Below are 12,331 nucleotides of genomic sequence, written 5' to 3' on the forward strand. Positions count from 1 at the left end.
GGCGTTGCCCCCTGGGAGCTCCCATCCACGGTCGGCAGTGGAACAGCCTGGACTCGAACCGGCCAACTCCAGGCTACCGGATGCGCCACTTGGGAGCCCCATTCATCATTATTTATTGTAGTTAATTTATACTAAAATGACCCCGCCCCCATATAAGGTATATAAAGTGAACGTTGCTTAATAACTTCCTGTTCTGCAGGTCACATTCACTCCTAAAACCCTGGTTTTGTTTATTAATGTAAAAACTATGTTCCACAACGACCCCACCCCACCCCACCCCACTCCACACCACACACTTTTTTCTGTCCTTAAAACAACCTTGAAAACATGGACAGTGATGGATCCAAAGGGATTATGCTTCACCACATCAGTAGGTCAGTGTTACTGAAAAACCCTGAACAGGCCTTTTCAAAACACCTTCATCCATGTAACATTATCTTGCTCCCTCATTCATCACTAAAGCTACGAGTGCCACCTCACACAGACTCACAATGCACTTAGTATATTTACGTGCAAGTAAACTGCTGTACAGTGTGCAAATGTTTCAAAAATCAGGTATTGCAATAAACAGAACATTGTCTTTTTAAAAATGTTCCATGCTGCAATACTTCTATAGAATCACAATGCTTGTATAAAACATTTTTTAAAAATTGTTTCGAAGCACCAACCTCTTCACACTAAAGAAAGAAAAATGGTTCATGTCAAATAGAGGGTAAGCTAGTGAAAGTGTACTGTGAGGAGTAATTCCTATCCAGGCTCAATGCTGTAAAACAGCTCTGTAATTTCACAGCCAGACTGGCAGCCTGTTTTGTGTAGCCAGAGTTCCCACATGGTAGTTTTCTCCCCCAGCGTAAATCAGTTAATATCCTCAGTGCATGATCTTATAAAGAAATAAAGAAAACAACTGGGAAGTGGCACTGGGCAGGGACAAGCACGACCTGTTCAATCTAGGCTAACTGCACCTTGGGAAGACAACAGATTGGATAGCAAAACCTGGATCCATTTATTGAACATAGCTGACAATCAGGGTAACAGAGGTGCCTGATACGCTTTTAATCATTAGGAAAACACATCAGTATCATAAAAAGATCAGAGCTCACCATGACCTGAATCCACCCACCTCTAGAAACGTATGGACATACAAGGATAGATTCCTCCATCTATCTCTAGGATTCTTAGAGATAAAAAAAAATGACCAACTTTGATCACAATTGGATAAGCGATTCTCTAAACAAACTTATGCTTGAGATTCAGACCAGGTTTGATTCACAGAGTGATGTAGCGGTAAGAAGGTTTCAGGGAGTCCTAAACGATTTAAGACTGTAAACAGGCACCAATAAAATGAGTGTCAAATTGATTTAATACATTTGGAAGTGTAATACAGCAAATATACACACACACTCTTATATGATATTATCATAGGCATGCCTGACACAGAACATTTGATTCAAACACCTTCAAGAAAACAGGGCCATTAAAAATCGGTATTAATAAAAAAAGTGATGTGTCTGTAAACATTTGCATTTATAGCATAACTGTCAAGCGAAATATACAAAATCTATAATGTTTGCCTTGATGAATTATTTACACATTCTTCCAGTAGCGTCCGTGTAAAAAAGCAGGTTCACACTCCAGCGACACTACCAAGGTTACTCTCCGAGCAGCCCCTGGGAACTGGTGCATTATCAGCAGCAGAGGATGATGGGAAGGGGTATATTGTGCTGAGACACCACTACTGGTTTCTTGGCTGTAGATGATTTATTTCTCTGCAAACAGGGTGACACATGGCATTGTCTGTGCCCGCTCTCCTTCACATAGTATCTGCAGCAACACATAAGCAGAAAGGTAGGGAGGCAGTCTTTTTGTGTTGTTTAGTTACAGCTTTCCTAGTATGTGTAGCTACATTTATAGCTACAAGATAATTGTTGGAGAGCTCACAGGGGACTTGACGCTCTGAGCTGCTGTTTCCTAATGCAGAATCCCACCGCCTGCCAGGAAAATGCACAAAAAAAAACCATAGTGCAGACCAACATGCAACTGAGCTGCTTAAAGACATAGGCTGGTTCTTTACAGTTCAAATAAAGTCTGTTCACAAAGATGGACTAAGAGCTAAAGGAAAATAGAATTTCTCCACTCATTAACAGTCCCTTATTTTTTGCCAATGATCCATTTTTCAGACTTCCTCTCCCCATTCACTGCCTGCCTATGTTACAGGTAAGGGGTCCCCACATAGTTTCAACAGCTTTAACCCATTAACCAACAAAGCTGTATCTGTGTAATTTGACATTACATTTAGACTTAACTTTTGCGGTTAGCAAAATGAGTATAAGTTATCATAACAATATTGGTAACTAAAGAGAAAATTAAAATAACAGGTACAAAAATGTACAAAGTACCCTGTCCTCAAATGAGGACAATGGCACTTAATGTGGATAATCAATTTAGCCACAAAGATTGCCGTCCAAAGTCAAAGTGAAAAGTCAGCGAAACAAAAACATTTTTCAAGATAAATGTAAAGTACACAGAGTGATAAGTAGTCTGCAAAATCCTTCTTTACTTCAGCAGGTCAGGCAACAAGCCCTTAAACATAAAAACAAATTCTCTGTTTTTCTGCAAAGGCTGTTTTCAACGAAGCTGAATACATTTCTCTTTGGGGAATTACACCATAGTCTGTTTACTTTAAAAAATAAAGACCTGTGCAACCCTCTGAGGAATAGCAGGTCAGTCTGAAGCACATCTCAAGCCACAGCGCTGCAGTGAAAACCACCGCTCTGTAGGAAACTCCATTACATTAAGTACAACTAAGGATCTGGATTAAATTAACATTAAACAGACCTCCAGAAAAATGTATTCTGCTGTACGATATAAGCTTATAACAACCCCATGTGAGGTCAGCTTGTACCTTACAGGACCCAGAAGATATGGTGTTGATGAATAGTTCAAATCAGAATTAAACAGTATATCTAATTGTAATGTGCAACTATTTGACACAAGCCTCCAGACACAAAGAAATGACAGATGGCTGGATCACATCAATATCTTGGATGTATTTATTCGATTTTCAGATTCATATTTGAAAAGTAAAGCCTAAACTAGGCCTCCTAAAATGATACAGCAAAGTGTTATCTTTACTACAATGCACAGCTTTAGCAACTAGTTCAATAGCCCATAAAACTGCGTGCCATGGTGGCTCCTGTTAGCCCCTCGCTCCTGTTAAAGCAGATTCCTGGCAAAAGGGACATAGCGGAGAGTACGTCACACTGTGGAGCTTAAAACATGCTTTTCACGTTTCAAAAAGTGGGACTTCTCAAGTACTTCCCCACGTATGGCATCCTTTGTGAGTGTGCTGGTCAGGACTGTCCAGTACAGTAGCCTCAGCATGTCTTGCTGCAGAAGAGGGCAGTACAGTTGAGCAGCACTCTGTGGTTGCTGCTGTGAAGATAAGCCTGGAGAAGCACCTGATCTACTCCAACAACAAGGTCAGCTACTATAAACAATAGCACTTTCTAGGACATTCCTTTCGTAGTCTTAGTGCCGCAGTGTTTCCGATAATCAAATTTCTTTTTAGGTTTATCATCATTATTCCAGTTCACCCTTTTATTGTGCTGAGAATCGTTTAGTTATTCCCTTGTTTTTGTACACTAATTCAGCATATTTCAAATACACAGAATATTTCAAATACAACAATACAGATGAAGGGCTGCATCCTGGCACTTGTGTAGGTCACATGGTCCGGTTGCTGCTACGCCACTGGAGTGAGTTTGGACTACAACGCATGAAATAACAAGGGAGCAAGAAGAACTGTCCATCTATAACGTTATCTTCGAAATACAAGCAAAGAAACAAGAGATCAGCTGAACAAAATGAGGACAATATTGCTAGAGCAAGGAAGAGCAAGGAACATGGATTTTAAAAACTTGGTTTACATTTGAGCCAGTACTACAGTAGTTTTGTTCATATGAATGAAGCATCTTAATAGAACTAAGCTGTAAAGTGTGACAAACACTCTCAGAACCTGCGTGTTAAAGGTAGTCCATACTGAAGTTTTTAAATCTACTGTTTCCTTCCCCTATGATACACAAAGTTTAGTGCTGATAAAAGCTGGGGCACAAAGGTTTCCTTCTGTAACAATCAGGCTGAAAACAAAGAGAGATTGTTTTCCAAATGTCTGTTTGGAGAGGAGGTGCACCGTTACTGATAGTCAGTAATGTTCTGTGGTTGTTTTAGACTGCTAAGCAACGCTGTTTTTTCCTGGTCAGGATTTCTGAAAAAAATTTAAAATAAATCAGTGGCGTCGTCTGCTGTCTCCTGCCTGCCCACACACTGTGTGTCACTCACAGCTTGGACATCCCCGTACACAGAAGTTGTATCAAAACAAATTGGGCTTGCCAGTGGTCCGATACTGGTGTCTTACCCATCACAGCAAATGTTATTCCAAGGACACAGAGCAATTTGATGAGTAATTGAACCTTGCTGAGCACTGCTGCTCTAAGAGCATTCTTTGCATGGTCTTAAAATGCGCTGCTTGTTTTCAGAAACCTTTTCGTTTCGTGACTGTGATTCGTTTAAGGATCGATCAGCAAGTTAAAACTGGTTTGGGGGGCAAGACGGCACAGCTGGCCAATTCAGGAGCCCTTCACCTCTGCGGTCATTCAAGCTTGCAGGTCGCAAGTGAAGAGAGTTCAGAGGCCTCAGTCTAGTCCTGGGTGGATATCATTCACAAAAATCAAAATTCTGCAGAATTGCGTTTGCTTGAGAACGGCAGAGCACTGAATGACAGGCAGGGGATGTTCACAGCCTTATTTAAAATTAGGTGGGTTTTTTTGTATCTTATGAAGGCAATCTTTTTCTGGTGCTGGTTTAATGTCACAGTGTCTGCCTGATGATCTCTCTTTAAGAATATTCTATTTGCAGTTCGGTAGCCTGTTTCAGTGTGGCAGCAAGCAGCTGGACACCTACCTTGTTCAAGGCCATTTCAACCTCTCTCTCCCTCTCTCTCTCTCAGGAAGGCACCATATGGCGCACATTTTCTCACACAAAGAGTAGGAAATAGGAAGAGACCTCAAACCACTGCATTTACCAACTACCATACCTACAGTATTTCAGAAAGCAACTGTACACTAATATAAAAATAGATTCTCTCTTAGCAAAAAGCACCCGGAATGAACTTCATCTCTCCCACCACCTTGTTTCTTTTATTTCCTTTTTTTGTTATAAGCTGTTCTTGCCTCACGATGAACTTGATCAATTGTTTCAAATGAAATATACAAACATTTGTATTCTGTAAGACAGCATTTTAAATGTGGGATTATGGGAAAAAGTAAATATGGTGGTTACTGTATCTTTTTCACTGAATTCACAACCGTAAAGACACGAGATGATTAATTTAGAAATACTAAAAGAAACTTTGTAAATGCAAACTGTTACAGAAGTTGTTGGCTCCAAGCCTTGAAGACTATCACATTTACAAATGGATCTTTTAGTACGTCTACATTTTCAATACTGTGAATGAAGATTGTTTCGAGAATTGCAGCGAAATGACCACAAAGCAAAGGAGAGTGTAAAATAAATAAATAAATAAAAAAAATCGATGAAAATTATATTATATATATATATATATATATATATTATATATATATATATATATATATATATATATATATATAGATAGATAGATAGATATATAGTTCCTCCAAACACCTTTTACACAGTATAAAAGAGCAGTGGAAATGTAGCATTTCTCACAATACATTTAACACAAATATTTGGAAACAAGAAATTCTAAAGTTCAGCTACTTAGTATTGATTGCCTGTTTAAACTTAATCTGATGTCTTTATTATTACTAAAGACATCCAGTGACTCTGTTCAACACATTCTTCTTTGTTCAGAGACTGCTCTGGTATGCCTTTTCAAATGCCTTCCAAAGTCAACACTCATATTCCCCAGCTCCTTCACAAACAATTACTTCACCCTTTGTGAGTTCTCAGCATTCATCCGTATACTGTATGGCAAGATTCCGGAGATGGAAACATCTTATGATACACTTTGCACAACATTTAACAAGATCAAATGAGCATGAGTGATATTCCAATGTGTTCAAATGCAAAGCTTTAATAAGACAGAGGGAGAACTCTAAACCACCTGGATTATGCATCTTAAAAGGAAGCGACACAAAACAGTAGACAGTGTATTATTTCACACCTTCTCAAATCTAAGACTGAAATAATTCATTGAGCACTAAGGTGGCCTGTGATGTTTCTAAGGACATTAAGAACCCAGAGACGCAATCCTCAAATCGTCACTCATGCAAGTGACTTGCAATACCTACAGTTTCCATAATACTCACAATCTCTTAGGATAACTTCAAGACAAGGGCAGGCCAGTCTGACACTTCATGTGGTGCAACGACAGGCACGCAGTCCCATGAAATAGGATATTACATTACTGTATAGGTCGATGTATATCATTTCTGCCTAGCACACTTCAAGCTTTTTAAAGGTTGATCACTTTGTAGGCTTATGATCGCACTGAACCGGTTCAGTAAAGAGACATACCACACAATTACCCGACTCAGTGTAGCAGGGGTCATTAGACATAGCAAGTCAGCTAGGGAGATCCTAATTGAGGTTAAAGGAACCTCTATTAAAGCCAGCACTGTCAGATCCCATTATTAATGATGAAGTCTGACACACCAACTTCACTATCCGGTTCACATGTTATCCGTCAAGGACATCTTCATTAGCAAACTGTGGGGGTTTGTCTTCACTTTAAACTGTCCACTTACTAAAAAATGTGCTATTTCTTATTTAAGATGCACCAATGCAATACACTCCAACTGCAGAGCCGTCCCAGTCATTCCACTTTCCACCACAAATTTAATTAAACTTGATTGATCGTGGGTTCAACGTGTTGTAATAATCATTAATTTGTACCATATCACGAAAAGAAACCTTAGAAGCAAAATAAACAGGAAACCAACCAAACATTGATGCACAATGGAATGTGTGTTATTTATTTCAGGGATCGTTTATTGTCATTTGTTATATGAACGAACAGGAACAAATTAATTAATTAATAATAATAATAATAATAATAATAATAATAATAATAATAATAATAATAATAATAATAATAATAGTCCCAGCACTAGTTAATCTTTATTCATTTCAAAGTCCTTTCCAATGTCCCCCACCCCCTTTTCAGGAGGCTCATCCAGGTCAGCATTGCGGTTTGAGACCGAGAGGCAGAATTATTCAATACATGACTGGAAATCTATTTGTGTTTGAGAATCTATTAGCCTAATTAAGCTCACAGGAAGAACACGGACTGGTTCAAACTGCTATGAAACAGGAGTCTGGTTTCCACCCCTGCTAAGTAACAATTACTGAGTCAGTTTAGCATTCCACACCCTATACTGTTGACTGGCTTGCCACTATTAAACAGGCATGCTCCTAATACAGTACAACCACACTTACAGTGCAGCACTGGGAGGTTATACTGACACCTTCTTGCGCTGTTACACATCAGGAAATAACAAAAAAGGCAGTTATTACATGTCTGTATATACTAAAGGAGGCTTTGGCAATCCCCATCTAATTTTCTGTTATAGAACGTAATTTATAACAAAATTCCAGAATTCGTTCCACTTTTACAGCAGTTGCATAATTTGCTCTGGAATGTATTGAACGAAGCATTTGTTTTCGTACAATAACATAATTGGAGCTCTCGAGTATTTAGTGACCTCTTCATTTTATATATTGATATATATATATATATATATATATATATATATATATATATATATATATATATATATATTATATAAATATATATATATATATATATATATATATATATATATATATATATATATATATATATATATATATATAATGACAAACGTGTTTTGTTTTTAACCTACTGAGGCGACGCATGCTGCATTGTGTTTAAGATGATATTATTGCTACTGTATTTGCATACACCTCTCACTTAACCGACCAACCCCCTCCCTCCCTCCCATTCTGTAGAGCGACCCCTTCCTTCATCAACAAACATGGCATCTAACGTTGTTAATTACCTTTCGCCAAAGCCGTTTAGAACGACCTGCTCCTAATGCCTTCTAAACACGCCTCCCTTTCATAGCCTTGATGCCAATTGCCTATTGGCACAAAACGACTCCCTTATTAAAAAACAAAGCACTTGTTTCAGCTGTGGGGAGAGAAGAACAAAAGATCCACTTCTTAAAGGCGTTTGAATCTCTTGGTAGCCGATCAGGTAGCATTTTCCCTGCGCCGACTTTAACAAGTGTATGGATGACACCCCACTGTTTGTGTAAAACAAAGGTGGGCTTGTGTCCTCTTTGAAACCCCGTCCCGGGGTGGGGGTTAACGAAAGTCTAAAATGAATTATAAAAATGTGCAATCTACATAAGGGACGTCGGTCGACTGACATTTTAATTAATGTGCTAAAAAACAACAATACAGTGCATGTTGTATAAATGTATCTGCAACACTAAAGTGATGTCATAATGTAACTGGCACAGTCCACATTGGAAAATAAAGCGTGAATACAGGCATTGACCAGCAAGCTACTATTTGAAGAAACACACACACACCTTTTAGCTGCGTACAAGCAGGGGTCACGTGTGCATTCTTGGTCAAACTGACACATTCCTGGGTAGTTAGCTGCCCAAAGTTTACTGAACAGGGACAACTTCCACAGCCGCCGAAACGAGACCCGAACGAGAAAAGTGCATCTATTCTGCACACACACACCTAGAGTCTGAGCAAAACAATCACAACTATGTCGGCCTCTATTAATTCTGTTTTTGATGAACACGGTGATTGCACACCAACATCTACGTGTTTATATTACTCTTAGAAATTGATGCAAACTAAAACAGTGACGCGTGGTACTTCAATTCAAATCGTTCCATGAAAACGGGATCAGAAAAAAACAACTCGTTTTTAACTTGCTGTTTCCAAAAAGCATGGTGCCGCTTTAAGACAAGGCGTTTTGTTGCCAGATCAATCCTATTAGCCTCTCTGACAGTCAGCATTAATCCAGGATAAATCAGCCTGCGTCCACTTACTAGTGTCAAAGTGATTTCAACAATCATCTATGTGAATCCACAAATTGTTTAATTACACACTGTAGCTACCCCCTTCCCCTCTTCTCAATCCCCAGGGTCCAGCAACCGTGTCCATTAAAATTACACACGAAATTAAAGCCAACCCGATGTGTTGTGATACATTTTATTTGTCATTGCAAGAGCCTGCGGCGTTTACAATTTATTTTCCTAATATCTCATTTGAAATTCCACTCACTAGTGTAAGGTTTCCCATTAGCCTACTCAATTCCTTTTCAAATGGAACATTTACTCTCTGTGTTAGAAGGTATTCGATCCGAGACTTCTATCAACCGCACATCCTTCCATTACCCAAAGAAATCATGTGGAATTCTGAGTCTAACCTCTTCTGACACTGACGATTTAACTATCGTCCTTATACAAATAATAATAAACACACAGAAACGAATGAAAGCGGCGCAGCCTAATATTTACATTATAGTTGACTACACAGATGATTAAAGTTTTAATGGATTAAAAATATATATCACACAGCTATCACATGCCGTTCCCTGCAGGTCTTAAAACAAAGAAACCCCCCGATCTGAGGTTTCAAGAACTGAAAAAAAAAACAGTTCCCGAAGAAACTTCCTCTTTGACACGGAAGGAAGGTTAATCAGTATTTTGTACCTTACTTGTAGTTCGGGTCTTACACTGTCAGGTTTAACCTGCTATCTATCTATTCACTGTGCGCTGATAGACCGTCCCGCTATAGGCGGCAAGGCACATTACCTCAAACACAACGCTTGCATTTAAAAGTTTAAATGCCGTATTGAAAACGGCATGCCACTATTCTGAAGAGCTTTAGCCAGACATACCTTTCTGTGCGTAAATCAAATGCTTGGGGTAATACACTGTAACAAGGCTAGATGGAAGAAAATTATAACCGCTGTAGACTGTGTTAGCAACAATTAAAATCCATTAACTTACTGGCTCCATACGAGGTGCATCTACCCGCTGGGAAACCAACAGCATCTTGAGAGAATGGTAAACCAGTCTTCAGTTTTTAATCCACTTTTGTTTTGATATGGTGAAAAACACTGTCATATATATATTTAAAAAAAAGAATAACGGACGCACATGAAAATAAAAACAAAGAAAAAAGATTGGTTCTTTTTTTTTAGGTTTCAGACAAGTTCGTCCTAGTTTTGCTTAATGATTCTGTGTCTGTCTCAATCTGCTGGCTACATTAGCAGCTGCCTCTGCCTTCCTTGCGCGGAGGCGGAGTTACTGCGCTGATAGGACCTCGATAAACGCTGTCAGACGGAGGAGGAGACGCGGCTCCCTCTTCCACTGGGTAAAGCAGAGTCTTAAAGGGGAATTACGCTTCTCGCTGCTCTTAGACCGAGAGAGATTCTACGAACTGTAGCGAATCTTCGAACATTACTGGAATAGGCGATAACTAGGAAACTCCGTTTGAGAAAACAGAAAACACACCTCACGCGGTAGCCTGATTACCTTTGACAGCTTCACTGTTAATTTAGAATGCACGCACCCAGAAGACTTTTTATTTGTTTTTTGTTTGGTTTTGTTTTAACCTAAACCTTTTGCACAATATATATATATATATATATATATATATATATATATATATATATATATATATATATATATATATATATAATTTTTCTATGCGATTCACAAAGTCATATGAAGCTGTCTCGTATACACGTATGTGGATTTTTAATAATAACTTAATAGCAATTTAATAACATATTTACGGTAAATGTAATGGAATTACTGTACAGAGAATGTTCGACATTAGTTTTAAAGCACATGAATTTTCTGAAAAGGGATATTCAGTAGGCTGCTATATCACTATATATTCAATTCCTGTTAGCTACTGTACGGGTTATTTTTTCCAATAGGTTTGAGTCAGTCTTATTTTACAGACTTCCTCTGGGCTCCAGCCTTCACACGCATTAGCAGTCTTGTTTTATATCAGCATTCATCTAGGTCTCCCCAGATTAATCTACTTTAAAAGCCTTGCCAGTGTTGTCTACACAGAATGCTTTTTTTGTGCTGTAGTTTTAGTTGAGTTTGTTCAGGTGTTTGCCCGTGCTGTATTTTAACATTGGGGGGACCCAGGGACCCCCCACCCCCGCAAGGGAATAACTGCTGCTCCAGTTAAAACAGTACACATAGAGGTGTTATTGTTTACATACAAGTAACTTTAAAGTAAGGGGATATCATATTTTTCCACCATTAACACTAGAATGACTAAGGCGGTCATTTTGACCATTTTTAGTAATTTAAATTTAAATTGCTGTGTTGTGTTTAAGAAGGGGCTGTGCTTTCCTGACATATATGTACTAATTCCCATGAGAAAGAAAGAATTGTGTAGGCTGCAAAAATTAGCAAGATAAAATACTGTCATACCTATTCTGACCAGGCACGGTCAAATTGACCGATACATATAAAACATGATAACAATTAAATGTTGTGGTATTAATTGTGTTTATCAGTCATGACTTGCAGCTGTATTGGGTCTGTCAGTCTGCATTCCTCAAATGAGCAGTCTGTTGACATTGCCATTGTTTCAATGAGCAATGAACACGTTTTTTATAAGCAATTCAGTCTTACCCCAATACACATTGCAAATGGATCGCTGAAGAGAGGCAGGGCAGCAAAGCAGTGTTTGGAATTACTGCAAATTTTACTAAACAAGATTCTGATGCCGCAGAGACATACTATGCTGTAAGTGCACTGCATATTTGGTATCTGTGTGATTTGTGCCAGCACTTAGACTTTGTGTAATGAAGCCCATTCTGTTCAAATGTTTATTTATTCATGTCATTTCAATAGTATGTCTGTATATAAACGCATAGCTTCAGTTGCTATATCCACATTGTTATGTAGGCAATATAAACCCATGTATTAAAAAATGGATACTTATTTACATCGTTTCAGTTGTACAGTTTTGTATGTATATGATATACCTGTATATACATACATTTATTATTATTTATTATTATTATTTATTAGCAGACGCCCTCATCCAGGGCGACTTACAATTGTTACAAGATATCACATTATATATTATTTCACATTATTTTTAGGTAAAGTACCTTGCTCAAGGGTACAACAGCAGTGTTCTCCACTGGGGATTGAACCCACAACCCTCCGGTCAAGAGTTCAGAGCTCTAACCACTACTCTACACTGCTTTTGTTTTGTTTATTTCATTGCTTTTGTTTTGTTTATT

General features: G+C 38.4%; 1 protein-coding gene across 1 annotated transcript in view; it reads right to left on the minus strand.

Annotated features, from left to right (window-relative positions):
* The window catches only part of LOC131697783 (mastermind-like domain-containing protein 1), an 85,471-nt gene extending 75,070 nt beyond the window's left edge, over positions 1–10,401 (minus strand). Inside the window, exon 1 of the mRNA XM_058989060.1 lies at positions 10,059–10,401. Within this exon, the coding sequence (XP_058845043.1) occupies positions 10,059–10,103 (45 nt within the window). The 5' untranslated portion in view covers positions 10,104–10,401. The remainder of the gene's footprint in view (positions 1–10,058) is intronic.
* Positions 10,402–12,331: the final 1,930 nt, after the last annotated feature.

Source organism: Acipenser ruthenus, chromosome 16, assembly GCF_902713425.1.
Source record: "Acipenser ruthenus chromosome 16, fAciRut3.2 maternal haplotype, whole genome shotgun sequence".
In the NCBI taxonomy this organism is placed as follows: Eukaryota; Metazoa; Chordata; class Actinopteri; order Acipenseriformes; family Acipenseridae; genus Acipenser; species Acipenser ruthenus.